Below are 21,262 nucleotides of genomic sequence, written 5' to 3' on the forward strand. Positions count from 1 at the left end.
AGATGCCATGTGAAAAGAAGAAAATATTCTTTTGAAGTGTCTAAATCTGACATTGTAGAGCTGGTGAGATGGCTTGGGGGGTAAAGGCCCCGTTTGCCAAGCCTGACTCACAGTCTGAGTTCAATCCCGGGGCTCCACATGGTGGAGGGAGAAAGCAGCCTCCTGCAACCTGTCATCTGGCCTACACACAAACTCACACACTCACACACAAACTCACACACACACACACCCATCTGCAACATTGCTGAAATTTGTAGTTATATTAAATACTTGGCTTTTTATATACATTTACAAAGTATGATACTAACTGTGTTTTCATTAGTTGTCTGCTGTCGTGAAAATCCCTTCTGGAGAAGACTACAGTTTGAAGCTGAGGTTGCTTCACCCTATAATTCCAGAACAGAGCACATTTAAAGTACTTTCAACAAAGGTAAGCAAGCAGAGAGAATGTAATATTGAAAAAGTAATAGCTGCAAAAGGATACTGGTAGATGAAATCATCCACGTATAGCTGGCCTGTAGCCCCTGCTCTCAGCGTGTTGGGGATCAAACCCAGAACTTCATGTGCTAGGCAAGGACTCTACCAGGAGTCTGCATCCCAGGCAGTGTCGCTGTTTCTAAGACACACACCACTGGTTAAAGGTATGAGTAAATAAGAACAAAGGGGTTTTTTCTAAATTTTAAAATTACATTTACATCTGTGTGTGTGTGTGTGTGTTTGTATGTATGTATGTATGTATGTATGTGAGAGCTGTGATGGGTGAGTAGAGGTCGTAGGACATTTTGTGGGAACTGGGAACTGGCTCTCTTCTATCTACCATGTGGGTCTGGGGGATCAGACTCAGGTTTGTGGTGGTTTGAATATGCTTGGTCCCTGGAGTGGCGCTATTAAGAGGTGTGGCCTTGTTGGAGGTAGGCTTTGAGACCCTCCTCCTAGCTGCCTAGTAATCAGCCTTCTAGTGATCTTCAGATGAAGATGAAGAACTCTCAGCTCCTCCTGCACCATGCTTGCCTGGATGCTGCCATGCTCCCTCCCTAATGATAATGGACTGAACCTCTGAACCTGTAAGCCAGCCCCAATTAAATGTTGTCCTTATAGAGTTGCCTTGGTCATGGTGTCTGTTCACCGCAGTAAAATCCTAACTAAGGTTTCTATTTAATGTAGATATATCAATCAGCCAATCTAGTTATTGTGTGTGTGTGTGTGTGTGTGTGTGTAAGGTTGAAATGGGGTGTCTTTTGACGTAGGGTCTTTAGCTATATTGCAGCTCCCTGTTTTACTTAGATTGGCAGGCCAGTGAGCCCCAGGAATCTGCCTGTATGTGCTGTCCTAGCTCTGGAGTTAAGAACAAATGACACAGCTGCATTTTCTGTGGGTGCTGGGAAGCTGAGCTCATGTCCTGATCCGCACAGAGCAAACACCTTAGACTTCATTGTTTTAAAACTCATGCATGTGTTTGTACTGGGACTAGTGCGCATGAGTGCAGGTGTCTCAGGAGGCCAGAGGCATTGGGTCCCCTTGGAACTGGAGTTTTAAAGGTGGCTGTGAATATGGATTCTGGAATCCTCAGCAAGAGCAGTCTGTACTTTTCTCCGCTGAGCCATCTTTCCAGTTCTAACCAGCCTCTTCATGAGATTTGATGCTCGTGAACTGTCAGTGTGGTCTGTCTCACATAGTTTATACGTACTGTAAGGTAGAACCTGCATTTTGTTGATTTTATTAGTCCAACTGAACTTAGGTTATTTTCTTTGTTTGTTTGAGACAGGATGTCTCTGTGTGTCCTCTTTGCTGTCCTGAAACTCACTCTGTAGACCAAACTGACCTTGAACTCAGATCTGCCTGCCTCTGCCTCCCAAGTACTGGGATTAAGCGTGTGCACCACAATACCCAGCTCTAGGTTATTTTATTAAGAGGAAATGCTGAATATATTTGAATTATAGTATGATTATATAAGTTAGATTCCTGTATAGTTAAAAATAAGAATGCCAATGGAATTATTTTTTAGAGTATTTTAAATGTCATTCCAAAAAAAGAAGGAAGTAGTATAATTTAGTAGAGAATATAGACAAATTAAAAATAAAAACTGTAGGGTATGGTGACTCCTACCTGTAATTCCAGCATCCAGAAGGATAGAGTAAGAGGATTGCTGTGAGTTTGAGGCAAGCCTGGGCTACAAAGTGATTTTTCAGGTCACTGAAATCATGGGTTAGAGTGAGAAAAAAAGAAAAAAACAAACAAACAAAAACAAAATACAGTATAAATAAAGCATGTGACTTGCGCAACCCAAAATGAAAGATATAGGTTAAATGCATCTTGAGATCTTTATGTAAAACTATGTAATTGTAAAACTGTGAAATAGTTTATCATAAATAAAAGATATCATAAATGAGTAAGTGAAAAAGGAATTGTTTAGGTGGACATTTTGCAGTCTAATCTTCTCTATTCCTGGAATAGGATCCTGCCCTTCCTCTGTTGGAGTAGGAAGAACAAAGCTTAGAAGTAGAGTTTGCATTGACTTAAGGATTGCCCTTTAGGAAAATGTATGGCTTGTCAGGAACAAAGCTGGCCGGTTATGAGGCAGCTACATGACACTGCACTCTGTGGGATGGTGCAGAGTGAGAAGAGGGGTGTCTGAGAAGTTAGAGTTTCCATTGCTGTGAAGTGACACCATGACCAAGGCAACTCTTACAAGGACAACATTTAACTGGGCAGGCTTACAGATTCTGAAGTTAAGTCCATTATCATCAAGGTGGGATCATGGCCGCTTCCAGGCAGGGTATGGTACAGGAGGTGCTGAGAGTTTTCATCTTGTTCTAAAGGCAAACAGAAGACTAGTTACCAGGCAGCTAGGAGGAGGGTCTCTCAAGGCCACCAGCACAATGACATAGTTCCTCCAACAAGTCCACACTTCCTAATAGCGCCACTTCCTGGGCCAAGCATATTCAAACCACTACATTCCACTCCCTGGCTCCTATAGGCTTGTTCAAACACATGAGTCTATGGGTGCCACACCTAGCCATAGTATAATGCAAAATATATTTACTCCAACTTCAAAAGTTCTCATAATCTATAGCAGTCTCAACAATGTTAAAAGTACAAAGTGTCTTCTGAGATTCATCCACACAATTAACTGCCATCCCTTATAAAATCAAAAGCAAAACAGCAAAAAGCCGATCACATCATCACAGGCTATACATTACCATTTGAAAACATCATAGTGAGGAAATACTGGACCCAAGAAAGACAGAAAACCAGCTTGGCAAACTCCAGACTCTGCATCTCAGGTCTGATGCCAAAGCACTCTTCAGATTGCCAACTCCTTTCTTTCTCCTGGGCTGGCTCCACTCCCTGTGAGCAGCTTTCCTCCACAGGTATCCCATGGCTCTGGCATCTTTAACATCTTGGGGTCTGCAAGGCAACTTCAGCATTACAGCTTGCTTCAGTTCCTGAAAGCCACACATGATTTTCTGGGCTCCTCCAAAAGGCTTGGGTCACTCACTTCTCCAGCTCTCTCTGTAGCACTTTAGGCTCTTGTTGACTCCACTCCACTGCTGCTGCTGTTCTTGGTAATCATCCCAGGGTACTGACATCTCTAATGTGTTGGGGTCTTCTGCTGAAACCAGGCTTCACCAACTGTCTCTCATAGGCTCCTTTCATGGTACCAAGCCTCATCTTCTTTGCATGACCCCCTCTGGCCTGGACCATCAACTGCAACTGAGGCTGCATGTTCACCAGTAGTCTTCCCTGTCTGTCTCAGTGCCAAGCCTCAGTTTGGGTGGGATCTTGCCCCAAAGTCACCACTCTTTTAATTTGTTTATCTCCTTGAACATAGGACAGCTCCATTCTATTTCTTGGTGCCCCTTTGTAGTACTACTTAATTAATCCTACTCAAATCAACCCTGGGTGGCAGCAGCATTCCATGCTACCCTTCCCAGTGTTCTGGGTTTTCGATTGAAAGACACACACACACACACACACAGAGAGAGACACCCTTATATTTTAATATGCCTTTAACAGCTCAATGGCTAGGCCACTTCCAAACCTCCATGTGGCTAACAACCCCCCTCCCCCAATATTTCTGAGTTATTACTTCCTAAGATCTGTATTACATCTTTGTTGCCCTAGACCCAGTTGGAGGCTCCTTGGGCCCACTCTTCCCCAGCTCTTCTCTGTCCTCTGTACTTCTCCTCCAGCATGGCAGCTGTCCCTCTGCTTCCTGGGTCTCTTGCCTGGGAATCCTAAAAGTCCTACCTCTGTCCCCCTGCCCAGCCACTAGCCACCTGCAACTTTATTTACCAATCAAAACCAACTGGGGACAGGGTGCTACGTGTAGATATGTGGATTCTTGTGCAATTTGGGGGACCCAGATAACAGTACTAGTGGCATTAGACCAGATCCACAACAGCCCTTTATTCTTTTAACCATACAGTTTGTACTTTTCCTTCGGAAGCTCACTCCTAGTCATCGAAAGTCTCTTCCTAAGAGTGAACTTTAGTAACTGCACAGCAGAATCTATACCAGACTGTTTTGACACTTCCTTTGTCAAAGCAATTAATCTAAATCTCTTTACCTTAGCCTCAGTCAGACTCTTTGAACAAAGGCAAAAAGCAGCCACATTCTTCACCAAAATATCACAAGAGCAGTCTGTAGGCCACATATTAAAACTCTTCTCTTCTGAAACCCCTTGAGCCAGTAGGCCTATACAGTTCAAGTCACCCTCAGCAGCACTGGCTTCCATATTCCTACTAGGATGGCCCATCAAACCCAACTAAATCATTCCACGGCTTTCCAAATCCAAGGTCCCAAAATCCACATTCTTCCAAACAAAAACATGGTCAGGCCTATCACAGCAATGCCCAGTCCCTGGTACCAACTTCTTTCTCAGTTAGGGTTTTACTGCTGTGAGCAGGCACCATGACCAAGGCAAAGGACAACGTTTAATTGGGGCTGGCTTACAGGTTCTGAGGTTCAGTCCATTGTCATCAAGGTTGGCAGAGTCCAGGTAGATTTGAGGATCTGAGAGTTCTATATCTTGTTCCAAAGGCAAACAAACAGGAGAAGAACCAGGCAGCTAGGAGGAGGGTCTCTCAAAGCCCAACTCCATAGTGACACACTTCCTTCAACGAGGCCATATATGCCTCCTAATAGTACCACTCCTGAGCCAAGCATATTTAAACCACCACAAGGGATTGGCCATTTTCAGTTGCTGCACTATTCACATAGAGTTAAATTTATTTAATAATAGAATTTTGAGCAGTCGGTCCCAAAACTGGAGAGAGATAAGAGAGGCAGGTGAGGAATGGTGTGTTTTTGTTGGGTGTTTTTTAGTTGTTTTGGTTTTTAAGTCAAAGGCTCCCCTCAAGCTGTTCATTCTCCTGCCTTGGCCTTTTGAATGCCAGAATTCAGATATTGTCCTTTCTTATTGTCCATCTGTGAACCCCCACCCACATCCGCCTCCTGCCTCCTGTTGCTAGGTATTGAACCTGGGACCCTGTGCAAGCTTACCACTTAGATATCTTCCCAGTCCAAGAGAGCCCTACTGCATGTCCATTTGAAGTCATTTATTAAGAATTGATTTCTGTGACGAGATGATGAATGACTTAAGAATTTGTATTTCACATAATGTTTGGCATATAAATGCAGTTTGTATTTCAGGTTATGAATTTATTATTTTATTTTAGGTTTTTTGTTTTGTTTTTGTTTTCTTGAGACAGGGTTTCTCTGTGTAGCCCTGGCTGTCCTGGAACTCACTTTATAGACCAGGCTGGCCTCGTACTCAGAAATCCGCCTGCCTCTGCCTCCCAAGTGCTGGGATTAAAGGTGTGTGCCACCATACCTGGCAACTGAATAACTTTGGCATAAATATACTCACACTATTTTTATCTGCTAAATTTGGTAGTTCTCCCCCTATATACACAGTGCTCAGTGATGCTTGTGGAGGAACCTGAATTGGAATTGATAGAGTGAATGTTTTGGGTTTTGTTTGTTTTATTTTTGAGACAGGGTTTCTCTGTGTAGAGCTGGCTGTCCCCAAACTCCCTCCATAGAACAGGCTGGTCTCAAACTCCCAGAAATCAGCTTGCTTCTGATTCCTGAGTCCTGGGATTAAAGGCTCAAGGAAGAAAACGGTCTCAAAGTTTACACCGTAGTAAATAATAACGTGGCACAAACCTGTCCCAACCCTCAGGCAGGGGGATCTCTGTTAGTTGTTTGTGCTGGCCCAGGATACAAGAGCAATGCTTCTTAGGTTTTTCTTTGTTCTGAATGGAATTTAAGATTCTAAGGTTGTGTCTAAAGCAGGGCTTTTATAACCATTTTGCTTGAGAACATTTTATGTGGCCCTGGGAATATATAGATATATAACATAACTCAAGTGTTCACTAATAATAAATTTTAAAGAAATTTATTTTTAAACGATTATTCGGTTATATGTAGAACCTTGCCATTTACTAAAAATGAAAGAAAAGTTAAGATAGGTGATCTTTGGTTTTTGCACAAAGAATTAAACTTGGTTGTTTCTTGGTGCATAGAGCGTCAAGGAGGTTTTTTAAGTGTTGTTTGACCTTTGTTTTTGTAACCATCAGTTCTTAGAACACTGCTTCACATAAACATAGTAGAAAATGACAAGTACTTCTAGGGCCATTTCAGAAACGGTTGGAAATTCTGTCCTAATCCCAATCCAGAATTCATTGACTGATTTATTTATGTTTATGAAATTCATGTTAGCAATTTAACAATAAAATCCCAGGATAGAATAGTTTGATACTCCCATGCCGAGGTTTGGCAGGAGGACTGTAGCAAAGTCTTAGTTTTCTGTAATTAAGCCACGCTTTTGGTTTTTACTTTTTTTTTTTTTTTTTTTTAAGATCACAAAAGGTGTGTCCAGCAAAATTACTGCACTTTATTAACATACACTAGTTTTGAATCCCAGCCAAGGTGTTTCAGGCAGTATTCAGTTAATGTTACAGCATGCTAGCGTGTTGAGAGAGCATGCACAAGGCAGAGAGTGCCTGTTGTGTGTTCAGGCTAAGGCTGCAGTGATGTTGTTCAGTGCAGTATTGGCCAGGGCTGCCCAAATGCCATGGGCTCCTTACACATTTGGCTTAGAATTAACTTGTGGTGGTATTACTGTTGCCAAAGCTTTGGTGGTTCCTGGATTCAGCTGCACAGCTGGATACAGGGTCGAGAGACCTACAGATAGAAGACCAGTGTTCTGACCCTCGGGTCAACATGTTTTCCATATGCAGTTATAAACTGCTGTGTTTTTCAAAAACAAATGTAAAAAAAAATTTTTTTGTAATTATGTTTCTTTAGGGAACTAAATGGTAATATCTTTTATCATTTCCTTTTTTAAACAGCAGAGGGAGGCAGTGTTATATGCAGTAGTGCTAGGAAGATGGGATTCAGTGGGTAAAGAGCTTGCTACATTGAGGACCCAGATTTCTAGAACCTATATGAAATCAGGTGGGTGTGGTGGCTGCTCGTGCTTCTCAGCATCCAGGAGATAAACACAGGAGATCCTTAGAGCAAGGTGGCTTGTCAGACTAGCTAAAATGTTGTACTCTACGTTCAGTGAGAGACCCCATCTCAGGATAGAAGGTGGAGAATGATTGAGGATCACATCTGATATCTTTGTACACGAGTTCATACACATGCAGGTACACCCATACATGCAAATAAATAAAATGTAGACAATAATCTTCCATGGTTCTGTTAAGTAAGCTGGCATATGTAAAGGACTAAGCACACAGTGCTCAATCAATGCTACTTACCCTCATAATTCAGATTTTTATTTGGGCTATAAAAAAAATACATGCAGAGCATAGCAAAGGTGGAGGAGTATACAGAGGCACTGAGAAGGTAATCCCTGCTACCACAGATGGCATTTTAGCTTCCCTTTAATCATGCAGATCTTTTGAACAGAGCACATGCCATAGTCACTGTTGACATTTTAGTATATATTCCACTGAATAACCAGCTCTTTTCCAGTATGCATGTTGTACATTGGAATGTTGTTGCAGTCTTCAAGCGGAGTCATACGAGATAGGATTTTGGTGGTCAGTCACACATACAGTAGGAGGGAAGAATATGTTGATAGCTTGGCCTTGTATAGGAAACGTTGTCCTGACTCAATCTCAACCTGTAGTAAATATTAGAATTAAGCAGTTAGAAGAGGTGAGGGAAAACCAGCTTCCTGTAAATTGCCCTCTGACCTGCACATGGTTGAATAAAGGTAGACACTGCTCTAACAGCCAAGGAATTTGATTGCTTAGAATTCTCTGATGGTTTCATCCTGAAGAGCTGCCAAAGAGAGCCCCTCACTCAGGTCCTGAGGAAACCCTTCTCCCACCAGTCTGTGGCTCTTGCTCAGAGAAGGGAATGGATACCATGACTGCTTAGGAGTAGTGCCGGAGCAATTGTCCTCTGAGAGAAATTAATGAATTCTCTTACACACAGGGTCCTCAGAGGTGGGCTGGTGGTATTATAATACTGAGAACTGGTGAGCCAGCACAAAACTAGTTCTTACAAATGGCTTATAGATACTTCTCTGATATATGATCATATCTTAAAAGCATTTTCTGTGTACTTGAGAGTAATATTTAAATTACCAAAGTTTTAAGATAATTGTGTTGGGGGATGCATGCACATGCATGTGAGTGAACGTGTGTGAAGGCAGGTCAACATCTGGTGTCTTCCTCATTTCCCTTTTTGAGACATAGTCTCTCACTGAACCTGGAGCTCAGTGATTGGCTAGATTATGGCCTGCTAACCTGAGGGATCCCCTTGTGCACACCCCACCCCACCCCATCTCTATCTTCTTCGCTCTGGGGTTGCAAGCACATGCTGCCACGCCCAGCTTTGTACATGGGTACCGAGGGTCTGAACCCGGTCCTTAGGCCTGTGGGGCAAGCTCTTTACCAACTGAGCCATCTTCTCAAACACTTAAGGAAATTTTACTTAAACACAAGTAAGTTTGCTTATTGATGGTTACAATGAAAACATTTCTGAAACTGGGCAGGTAATTCTAGAAGTATCTACCAAAGTCCTCAAGACTTAAATTTAATTTTTTTTTTTTTTGGTTTTTGAGACAGGGTTTCTCTGTATAGCCCTGGCTGTCCTGGAACTCACTTTGTAGACCAGGCTGGCCTCGAACTCAGAAATCCACCTGCCTCTGCCTCCCAAGTGCTGTGATTAAAGGCGTGCGCCACCACGCCCGGCTTTAAATTTAAATTTTAAGAGCATGTATGAATTGAAAATAAAGAATAAAAAGGAATTCACACTTCTCCCCATCTTTTGAACTTCTATGAAGTTGCCTTTCATGGTTTATGGTGTGCATGCTACTGTCTTAGTGAATGGGTTAAGTAGAACTTCAAGTTGGGTCAGCTTGTGCTAAGAGATAAAGGCCTCTTTGTTCAAAGTGCACAAATGCCCAGGTTACAGTAGCTTTCAATAAATGTAAGTGCTAGTATGTGGTGCTCTTCAGGTGAAACAAGAATCTTTTTAATAAGAGTAAAATTTTTATAATTCTTCAGATCTAACTTTGTAGAATTTAGGCAAACTATCAAAGACACTTAATTCTTAAAAAACTTTGATTAGTTATGAAAATTGCATTTTTGCTGTTTTATGTATCTTATGTTGAGTAATGGATTTTTTTTTTCTGTTTCCTTCAGATTGAAATTAAAATGAAAAAGCCAGAGGCGGTGAGATGGGAAAAGCTGGAGGGACAAGGAGATGAGCCCACACCGAAACAGTTCACAGCAGGTTTGTACCCTGACCACCTGAAGTTTACGGTCATTGTGAAATTAAATAGTAATGAGCTCTCCCTACTTCATCGTCTATGAAGTAAAGATGCTTTGGCTATAATAAAGTCATTCTGAGGTCCAACATTTGAATACAGACACGTGGTGGCTAGGCCCGGAGGAGTTGGGACTGTCCACTGTGTCAGTGTATGACTCAAGTCAGCAAATGTCTGTGCTGTCTGGTGTGCCCGCTCTCGCCCATGGTGAGACAGTTTGCATCACTCATGCACCCTTCTCTGTCCCTTCTTTATTCCTCTCTGGTTTTCCAACTGAGTTTTCATCTCTGATCTCCTAGAATTTCAGGAGTTCACAGAGTAGTGCATTAGGTCTATTTCTTACTAAGACAGAGATGGACACAGATCAGGAAAGGGGTACCTAGAAGAGGAAACAGCTAGAGTTGATTCTATAGCCCTTTATGTGCTGAAGTCCATTCTGCGCATGTGTTATCAGCAGATAGGCATCTTTTTACTAGTGGAATAATTAACCTGCAGGACCTTCTTAGAACTTCAACCTAAGATTGTATCTTAGTGTAATTGCCTCATTACTGAATAGGGAGAAATTTCTTTTTGTTGTTTAATGCTCTGATTTGATGCCTGAAACAAGGCAACATTGTATCTCAGCTACTTTCAGATAGAAAACACATGTGCTTGTGACAATTTTTAGAAAGTGAGTTATTAACAGGTCCTGTATGTATGTGTGTGTGTGTCAGAATTAATTTCATGAATGTATAAAAGTTGCAAAAATATGTGTTTCTTTACATAGTGATAGAATTTTAATAATTTGTAGCAAAGTTAGGAAAACCAGGGGAGACAGCAAAGATGATTTCTAGTTGATACTTTAAAGGGTAAATATTTTATGGCCATCCCTTGGGACTGACTCTCAGAGGTTTGGGGCTGAACAGCTGTGTAATAAGTACAGTGCTCATATAATAGTAGGCAGCCCAGGTATCTTACTGTTCGGATCACTTAGTGGATCTGTGGAGGCTGAGGTTTATATAGTGAGCAGCTGTATAATAAATACTGTGCTCATAAGAGTAGGCGGCCCAGGTATTTTACCTGTTCAGATCACTTAGTGGATTTGTGGAGTACTAAAATTCAGGGCAGAGTGGGTGTGGTTCTGGTAACTCTTGCTGTGTCCTGTGGGGCTCATTCTCCATCAGTGGAGATGACCTCTGCAGTCACAGTTGAGTGATAAAGTGAGTGGGCAGAGACGTAGATTACTCTCAGTAGTTCACCTACCGTCTCCAGTGATTCAAGTCGTTCTGAGATTAAATATCAAGGGTGTGTGTACCTGAGTACATGCGTGTGTATGTGCAGTTTTTCTAAACTGAATCTTTTAGAAATTCAAGATGCACTCCCTCCTGTCCTGTGTGTTTCTCAAAGAATTAATATGCTTGTCAGATCCTGTGTATTGCAAGCTGGAAACTGTAGATAAGGGCAAGGCACTTAACCTATCTAGGCCAGCTTTCTTATCTGTAGAGTAGAGATTAAAACTTCATTCCCATTCTTCCTGGGAGTCTGCATTAGAATTAATTAAATCCATGTTCCCAGCTCCTTAACAATGTCTTAGGGTTTTTGTTTTCGTTGGCTACCAGTAAAATGTACAAAGATAGCGTTTCCAATAGAGGGAAGTGACATTTAGGATGTTTAAAGCAATATGTGCACTCTGGATGAAACTGCACCAGGTCTTCCTGGAATTTACTTTGATGAAGACTGGATAAAGAAAAAGTTGGTTTATTTATAGGTAAAAAGGCACAGGAAAACAGAATAAATGTTTATTTAGTAGTTTCTCAACTATTTTTAGAAAAGGGATGTAGAATTATTGGAGAAGGAACATTTAGTGTTATTGTGTTCCAGTGTGACAGGGGAACCTGGAGTCTGCCTGCCTGCCTGCCTTCCCTCTCTCCCTCCCTCCCTACTCTTTCTTTCTTTCTTTCTTCTTTCTTTCTTTCTTTCTTTCTTTCTTTCTTTCTTTCTTTCTTTCTTTCTTTCGTTCTTTCTTTCTTTCTTTCTTTCTTTCTTGCAGTGTAAACTATACTGTCTCTACTAGTAGCTGCTGGCTGTTTACCACTTGAAGTAGTGTGTATTAAGACGTGAAATGCATATCCAATTTTATATATATACAGACACACACACACACATATATGGATCATAATGTGTTTTAGTATTTTCTTTTTTTTTTTTAATTTAATTTTTTTTTATTTTTATTACATATTTTCCTCAGTTACATTTCCAATGCTATCCCAAAAGTCCCCCATAGCGCCCCCCACTTCCCTACCCACCCATTCCCATTCTTTTGGCCCTGGCATTCCCCTATATTGGGGCATATAAAGTTTGCAAGTCCAATGGGCCTCTCTTTCCAGTGATGGCTGACTAGGCCATCTTTCGATACATATGCAGCTAGAGACAAGAGCTCCGGGGTACTGGTTAGTTCATCATGTTGTTCCAACAATAGGGTTGCAGATCCCTTTAGCTCCTTGGGTACTTTCTCTAGCTTCTCCATTGGGAGCCCTGTGATACATCCAATAGCTGACTGTGAACATCCACTCCTGTGTTTGCTAGGCCCCGGCATCGTCTCACAAGAGACAGCTATATTTGGGTCCTTTCAGCAAAATCTTGCTAGTGTATGCAATGGTGACAGCGTTTAGAAGCTGCTTATGGGATGGATCCCTGGATACGGCAGTCTCTAAATAGTCCATGTTTTAGTATTTTCTAGGAGACTTCATGTTGAAATACTGTTCTTTCTTGTATGGTAGGTTTAAAAAATACGTTAAGGGCCTGGTTAGATGGCCCAGACGGTGAAGGTTCTTGTTGCTGATGACATAGGTTTGATACCGAGGACCATCCGCAGTAAATACATAAATGTAATTTAAATATTTTATTATAATTTTTAATTATTTTGGTGGGTTTTTGTTTGTTTGTTTTTGAGACATAGTTTCTCTGTGTAACCCTGGCTATTCTAGAACTGTGTAGACCAGACTGGCCTTGAACTCAGAAATCTGACTGCCTCTGCCTTCTGAGTGCTGGGATTAAAAGTGTTTGTTACCACCAGCCCAGCTCTTTTTTTTTCTTTTCTTCTTTGTATAAGTTTTGACTGTGTGTTTGTGTGTGTGCCTGGTGTGTGTGGAAGTCAGAAGAGGGTACTTACCCTGTAACTGGAGTTAGGACAGTTGGGAGCTTCCATGTGGGTGCTGGGAACTGAACCCAGGTCCTTTGCAATAGCAGCAGGGGCTGTTAACTGTTGACATCTCTCTGATCCCTAATACATGAATTCTTAAAATGAAGTTAAAATGTATTTCATTTCTTTTTAATAACAGTACTAAAACTGTTAAATTGTGTATCTGGATCACATTTCTGTCTGTTATATTTTCATTAGATGATCAACAGCTGTTCTTAGTCCTGCGGGGTCATTTAGCTTATCTGTTTTCCAGTTATTTGAGTGCCAAGATCTTCATTTCCTCAGCCTTACAACATCCCTCCAGCTGCTGGGCCTGTAGCTTCTGTATGTAAATGATAGAAAAGTTATGTTGTTATCTACTCTTAGGTAGATAAGTTTATTATCAGATACTGTATTAAGATGTGGTTAAGTAAGTAGATTGGTTTTCAGCAGTCAGGAGTCACTTAATGCTTTGTTTTTAATTTTCCTTTTAAAAATTTTATGTGCATTGCTGTTTTGGCTGCATTCATATCTGTATGAAGGTGTTGGATCCCCTGGAACTAGAGTTAACAGACAATTGTGAGCTTCCATGTGGGTGCTGGGAATTGAGCCTCGGTCCTCTGGAAGAGTAGCCACTGCTCTCAAACACTGAGCCATCTCTCCAGTCCTATGGTGTGGTGTGTGTGTGTGTGTGTGTGTGTGTGCGCGTGTGTGTGTGTGTGTGTAGAAGATGGAGCATTGGCTCACTGTGTGACAGATATCTCCACTTTGAAAGATACCTAAGTGTCTCAGAAAAGCTACACTTCCAATGTTAAACTCTTGAGAGATTGACTAGAGAGAAGGTTCAGTGGTTTAGCCCACTTGCTGTTCTAGACCATTTAAGACCCAGATTTGGTACCTAGCATTCATATCAGGCAGCTTACAACCCTCTGTTATTTCATTTCCAGGGAGTCTCACACCTTCTTCTGGCTCAAGGCACTTGAATGTACAGGATGCATATATAACACTTAGGCACAAATAAAATCTTTTTTAGAAAGCTTTAGATGTTTTAAAATTAGGTAAGCTTTTTGGTAGTATCTGGAATTGATAGAAGAACCTCGAATATGGGAGGCATTCATTCTGCCATTGTCCAACACCCCATCTTCTCATGGAACATTCTAAAATGTGTATATGTGTGTGTTCGCAGACTGACATTTTTATAATTATTTGTACTGCCTTTTAAAAAGATTTACTTATTTGATGTGTGTGAGTGTTTTGCTTGCAGATATGCCTGTGCACCATATGTGTGCCTGGTGTCCCGGAGCACAGAAGTGGACTTTGAAACCAGAGTTTTGAATGGTTGTTCACTGCCCTGTAGGTGCTGGAAGCAGAACCCAGATTCTATGCAAGAACAAATCCTCTTAACCACAGAGCCTTGTCTTCTGGCCCTATTCTGCCTTTTCCAAACCTTTGCTGCTTTTCTAGAACACTGTGTCCTGGAGGTCAGAGGACAGAAGCGTAGACTCCATCCCCTCCTGACTTTTCATGGGTTCTGGGAATGGAACTCAGGTTGTGTGGCTGTTGCCCATCCCTCCAGCCGTCTTTTAACTTTATTTTCCCCTCTTTTCCACCTATTTTACTTATCTTCTGTTACTGTTTTTTTTTTTTTTTCTTGAAGTTCTCATTTAGTAAAATCTCAACCATGTAGCTCATCCTGGTATCTAATTACAGTATTCTTGCTTCAGCTTCTTGAGTAGCTTTCTTTCCATAAGAAGTTTTGTCTGTTGAACCCAGCTTCCCGTGTGACTATTATGCAGAGTATTTTTAGTCTAGCTTTGTATATTGTATCAAAAACATGCACTTTATTGAGTTATTTTGCTCAGAGGAAATCCTAGATCTTGCAGTCTGCTCACTTAATCAGTTTTTGAAATGTTACTGATGGGTTTAGCAGAGAGACACGTAATGCAAAGTTGAAATTCAGTGACCTACACTACTTGCTAAGATGTTCTGGGTACCGTGGTCACAGCGTTTATGTATTTCTTGACATAATCAAACATGCTGATTAATCAATCACTTCTGTCTTTTCACTTTGCAGATGTAAAGAACATGTATCCGTCCTCCTCTCACTATACCCGGAACTGGGATAAATTGGTTGGTGAAATCAAAGAAGAAGAAAAGAATGAGAAGCTGGAGGGCGACGCAGCTTTAAACAAGTTATTCCAGCAGATCTACTCAGATGGTTCTGATGAAGTGAAACGCGCCATGAACAAGTCATTTGTAAGAAAATACGAAGTTTTCAGATATTTTAGATATTTTTAAATTATGAGTGAATTTTAGACATCTAAAGTAAGAATAAATAGTGAGTTTGAGACCACAGTGTGTGACCCGGATAGCTGGGAGAGTGTCTGGTAGACTTTGGCCTAGTGTTGATTTCTTCTTGTTCGTCCAGACTGTAGAGTAGTGGTTGGAGAAATGAAATGAGAAACAAGTGTGTTAGGAATTGGATGGTTAAGAAATACTAAGCTTGGGACATTGATGGGAATTTACTGTTTAGTTCAGTTCGTCACAGTAGCTCAATGGGTTCCCACTGTTTTATCGTCCAGAATTATCCATAGATGTTTTCTTCTTTAAAATGAAGAACTTAGGAGGGAAATTTCCAGAATCGTATTGGGTTACTAGAAAATGTCCGTCTAGTATTCAGTGGCTTAATTTATCAATTTATTAAGAAAATTTTGCTAGCCGGGCGTAGTGGCTCAGTGGTTAAGAGCACCGACTGCTCTTCCAGAGGTCCTGAGTTCAATTCCCAGCAACTACATGGTGGCTCACAACCATCTGTAATGGGGTCTGGTGCCCTCTTCTGTGTGTTCATAATCCAGCACATAACTATCAACAGACTATCAACTAAAGTCACTTCTGTGAGTTTTATCACGGAGAGTCCTCTTAAGAGTAGCTTATTTTACAGACCTGTCACATTTCATTTAGTCATATTATTTGAAGCCTGCTGTGTGCCAGGCCACCATGATTAGGACTACAGTGAAGGTACATCCAGTTTCTTTGCATGGGTTCTACAGCTGTGAGTCCAACTGACTTGTGACTTGAAAGTGTCCTTTTTGTACTGAGTACCTATTATACAGTCTTTGTTGTCATTGAACAAATAACACTATATGACGGCAACCTGATATTTACATAGCATTGGATATTATGGGTACTCTAGAGATGATCTGTAGCACAGTGGTAAGGTGTGCCTAGGTTATATACAAATTATGAACCATGTTATATGAGGTGTGTAGCATCCGCAGATAGTATTGTATATGAAGAAAGGGGTATGCCTAGACCCTCTGTAGATACCAAGCGATATTTATGTTGATAAAATGCAGTCCATGCCTTTGATACTTTTTTAAAAAGATTTATTTATTTATTTTATGCATATGAGTACACCAACATTGCTCTCTTCAGACACACAGAAGAGGGCACCAGACCCCATTACAGATGGTTGTGAGCCACCATGTAGTTGCTGGGAATTGAACTCAGGACCTCTGGAAGAGCAGTCGGTGCTCTTAACCACTGAGCCATCTCTCCAGCCCAGTCCATGCCTTTGAAGAGTTCTTTTTGGCTCTAGTCAATAATGAGAATTAGACTTACATAGGCAAATTGTTAAGTGGGTATAGTGGTAATCTAGCACTTGGGATGCTGAGACAGGAGAGTTGTGAGTTTAAGATTAGTCTGGGCTAAATAGCAAGACCCTATCTCAAAGGCAATCAAGAAAAGGAAAGGAAGTGATCCTTACATTGCAGAGGTGCCGTCCGTGTATGGTAATGGCGGTCACGTAGAAGATAGGTTGTATGGGAGTCCAGCCTGTAACTAAAAGTCTGAAGGAACTCGGCTAGCAAGGTGACTCAACAGGTAGGGTGCTTGCTGCCAAGCCTGATCATCTGAGTTCAATCTTGGGTCCTCTGTGGTGCGAGGGAAGAGCTGACTTCTACTAGTTGTCCTCTGACCCCCCCACATGTGTGCCATGGCATGCCCAAGCCTGTGCACACATGTACGTGTACATACACTAACTAGCTGTAATCTAAAAATAAGTCAGAGCCCACCAAGAGGTGCTGACCTTCATGTTTGGAAGGTGAGTACAGATGTAAATCTGGGATGGAGACTGGCTCCCCTTGCAGCGGAGTTCAGGGAGTTTGCAGAGGCGTTGGTGAGCTTGAGGCTCCAGTTTAAAAGGGTAAACAACTTCCTGTGTTTGTCAGAATGCAGCTAATTAAAAGATTGTAGTTTCAGGAATTCACATTATACTCTGCTATGTATGACCCATGTCCATGAATTTTTATCACAACAAATGCATGGAAATTTTATATCTTTAGAAGTGTGAACCTTAGCCTTTAACAGCTGAGCTGTCTCTCCCTTCCAAGTTTTTAATAATACAGTTAAGTATTGCTTAACACTTGGCCATGTTCTGAGAAATTTGCTGTTGGATGATTTTCATTCCTGGGTAACACCATTGAGTGTGTTTATACAAATCGTATAGTATAGGTCAGTCACTTGATGTGCCCTGATTTGTGTGTGTTGCTGGGGATCGATTCCAGGCTTGCAAATGCAAGACCTGTGCTTCCATGCTGACCTGTACCTACAGCTTAACGGGACTCTTCCATGTTATCAAGAGTTTTGGTGAATACAAGACATTTGAGGCTAAAAGTGTAACATAGAATATTCTTTTACAGTAGACTTTTTTTAATAAGTGGAGAAGTATAATCTAAAATTCCAGTAAAAGAAATTTAGCTGAAACTAATATTTGTTGCTACATATTGTATTGTCATTGTCTGAGCCATTTTTTTATCCAGCTAGCAGGTCCCTGCGTTTGATTACACCAGCATCCCCATAGACACTAGAGTTATGTGCTGGATTATGAACAGTATCAATGGCTACAATATCCCTGGGCAACCAGAAGTATTAAGCTGTGTCATAATCTTATGATTATGTATTAAGTATAAGTACAATTCATTTAGTATTAAGTACAATTCATTTTTGACCAAATCATTTTGATGCACTGTAGAGCTCCATACACATAGTAGGGCTGTTGGTAGGTTGTGTGTTCACTGCATTATAAGTAGATAACCAGGTCACATGTTGTTGACTTTATGTCCGTCTGTTGTATGTGCCGTAATTATATGGGAGTGCACATGATGTGCCTACCTACTCTAGAATTGTCCTTTGTCAGCTGTCTTCAAACTTGCTAAGCTCTCTGGAATACCTAAGGTTAAATAAAAATGTTGAATTTATATTGAATTATTTTTAGTAGCCTACATATGGGAGAGTGTGTTCCATTTTAAGAAAAATACTGTATTTTGATACACAATACAGGAATGAACCTTTTTTATTTTTTTTCTTTTAATTGCAGATGGAGTCTGGTGGTACAGTCTTGAGTACCAACTGGTCTGATGTAGGTAAAAGGAAAGTTGAAATCAACCCTCCCGATGATATGGAATGGAAACAGTACTAAATAAATCAATTTGCTATCACTGTATTGAGTGTGTTTGAGAGTGCCCATTGTGTGCTTTATCACATTCTTGAGTTTTAAACAGTATCTTTTGAAAGATTAAACCTTGCCTCTCTGCTTTAGAAATGATTTTTCCTGCAAGTATTCTAAAGAGTGACAATCACATCTTATCATTTCTGTCCTTAAGGATTTCACACATCCTGAAACTGAATGAAATGTCAGCTGCTCCTAGATAGATGCGCTCTGTCTAGTTATGAAGTGGAGAAATCTTTAATAGCATCTTGGATAATTGCCTTATTTTTGATGCAGTGTTCTGTCAATAATTGATTAGACCTGGCAACTTTTGTGGGTCTAACATTTTCAGCTCCAGTGTTGTGTTTACTTTTAAGAGCTGCTCTGGAATGAGAGGTGTACATTTCTCTGTGAAGGCTGCTGCTTTATTTACCTTTCTCTTAAGTTTTTACTGGGAACTTTGAGAAATTGCTGCAGAGAATTCCCTCATTTAGTTTTTATGAGAAGTATTTGTAACTGCAGCAAGATTTTGGTTCTACCTTCTAAATTCTCGAATAAAGCATAGATTCTCGAGTTTACCAGCACACGGATGTAACTGTCAATAAGTAATCTGAAGTGGAGACCAAGAGAATGCCAGGCCTCCTTTGCCATCATTACTGTGGTTTCAGTACTTTGGTTTTTAGCTACTTGGAGAGTCAGTTAATATGTATGTTTTTACTATTTTGTGCCCCAGATCTGTAGAGCCTTGTAGTGTAACAAAAATGGAGAGAGATGCCCTTAGTTTCAGAGTTTATAGTATAGCAGAAAGGAGAACTTAAGAATGGCTGAATGCTGGACTATAGAATAGTTTTAACAAACCAAAAAAAATTACCCCATGATGAATTCTTTGCAGTCTGTAATAATGCATATACCACTGGCAACTCACAGATTTGACATCATTTTATCAGCCTTTTTATAGCCTAGTGGCGGGTCTGTGCTCTGTTAGGTGTTACTGATAATTTTGTGGCAAGACACTCCCTTGTATCCTCAGAGCTGATGGTGAAGTGAAGGAGAAACATGTTGGGAAGCATTTCAGCTGCAGAAAGGGTAGGAGAGTTCATACTTACAGTGGGCTGGTCCCAGACCCTTTGCTAATAGCTTGTGGAAGTGCACTGCAGATTAGGAGAGGCTGGCTCAGAATGAATCCCTGATGCCCGCCTCACCTTCCAGTGACTGTTACGTGCTGGATAACTGGCATTACCGGTTCACACCACCATGTTTGGCTTTATCTTTTTGCTGGTGGTGTCCATGCTGAAGTTCTAACTGACCTTTTGCCCACGGAAAGCTGCAGACTACTATCCTTGTCCTTGAGCACTAAAGGGAAAGGCAAGGTCGGCTTCTTGCTAGAGTGGAGTTCAGCAATTCTTCCCTTTGGGAAACAAGATAGTGGGTTGTGGTCTAGATGTTAAATTCTCTCAGTGTCTTTGATCCTAAGGGGATGGGAGGCTTGCTACAGAAGCAATAAAGGCAGGACACCTCCAGCACTGTACAAGAATTTCCAGCCCACCCACTTTATAATTGTCAGCAAGAGATATCCTTATTGTATGTGTGTTTGCGTGAGTATATGTACAATATTTGTGTGTGTACACACCCAGTGCCACAGAAGAGGCCACAGGATGCTCTGGAAATGGAGTTGCAGACTCTGTGAGCCTCCTCCCATGTGGGTGCTGATAACCACGCCAGATCCTCTGCAAGAGCAACAAGTGCTGAATGACAGCCGTCTCTCCAGCCCCAGTTTTAAGCCTGTTAGATTGTAATTCCTTTAGTAAATAATATCTAGAGTCTTAGAATTAAAAAATTGTGAATATAAATAAATCGTATTTTTACTATTCAACCTTTAAGAGTTTTTATATCTGATATTTTTGCATTTATTCTTAAGGCTCCATTATATAGAGATCTTATCCATTAGCTACACTTGCTTCACACTGGTGAGATTCAGGATTTTGCTGGAGTAAATGGACTTCCTAATGTATGACTAAAAGCATTATAAAATGTGCCTAAGCACATTAGATTTATGCCGCAAAGGAGTTTTGAGAGATGGGCCAGACTTGCCCAAAAGTGCCCATTTCAGAGGACTGCTTATTTCTGTCTCAGATAATGGAAGCTTACAAGCTTCCACAGGATTCTAAATAAGAGTCACTGGTGTGTTTTTATTTTCCTCCTCTTCCTCTTCCCTCCCTTCCTCCGTCCCTCCCTCCCTCCCTCTCCCTCCCTCTCTCTGCCTCTGCCCCCCCACCCCACCCCCGTTTATTTCTCAAGTTTTGCTGCTTTCAGTGTCTTAAATTAGCCTCAAATGTCCTGCCATGAGGGTTTACCTTGGACTTCTGTCCTTCCTGCTTCTACCTCCCCAGGGCTGGAATTCCCACCTCGGATGCACGCCTTCCTCCCCCCCCCCCCTTTTCTATCTCAGAGCTTAGGGAATAAAGTGCTATGGTGTTCTGAATTTTCTGATAAGCCTTGGGTTATTTGGAGAATACCTTTGCTCTAAATCCTTCTAAAATGCATTAGTCTAAAATGAGAAACTAGAAAATATATTTGTAGTGAAGCAGTGTTAGACTGAATGTGCTACAGGGGGCAGGCAGCACACAGATGATTTGGCCTGTGAAGAGATGTTCAGCTGTGCACACAGAGACAGGCAAAGTAAACTGGCAGAGGACCTGATTTATACACCCAGAACACTGGCAAAGGTGAACAGGTTTGATGCTGCAGGCCGAGCTTAGTACAATGTATGCTGCTGGTCTGAGATTGATCTCTCTTCCTCTCCTTTAGATAGGATCTT

General features: G+C 41.2%; 1 protein-coding gene across 1 annotated transcript in view; it reads left to right on the plus strand.

The window, feature by feature from the left end:
- Nucleotides 1-20,653, plus strand: part of Sugt1 (SGT1 assembly cochaperone of MIS12 kinetochore complex) — a 40,748-nt gene extending 20,095 nt beyond the window's left edge. The window contains exons 10-13 of the mRNA XM_021181788.3: nt 323-430; nt 9,672-9,762; nt 15,031-15,212; nt 18,334-20,653. Coding sequence (XP_021037447.1) covers nt 323-430; nt 9,672-9,762; nt 15,031-15,212; nt 18,334-18,435 — 483 coding nt within the window. The 3' untranslated portion in view covers nt 18,436-20,653. The remainder of the gene's footprint in view (nt 1-322; nt 431-9,671; nt 9,763-15,030; nt 15,213-18,333) is intronic.
- The last annotated feature ends 609 nt before the right edge of the window (nt 20,654-21,262 follow it).

The sequence above is a fragment of the Mus caroli genome, unplaced genomic scaffold (genome assembly GCF_978045245.1).
Source record: "Mus caroli unplaced genomic scaffold, Mus_caroli_1 scaffold_12, whole genome shotgun sequence".
Lineage (NCBI taxonomy): Eukaryota > Metazoa > Chordata > Mammalia > Rodentia > Muridae > Mus > Mus caroli.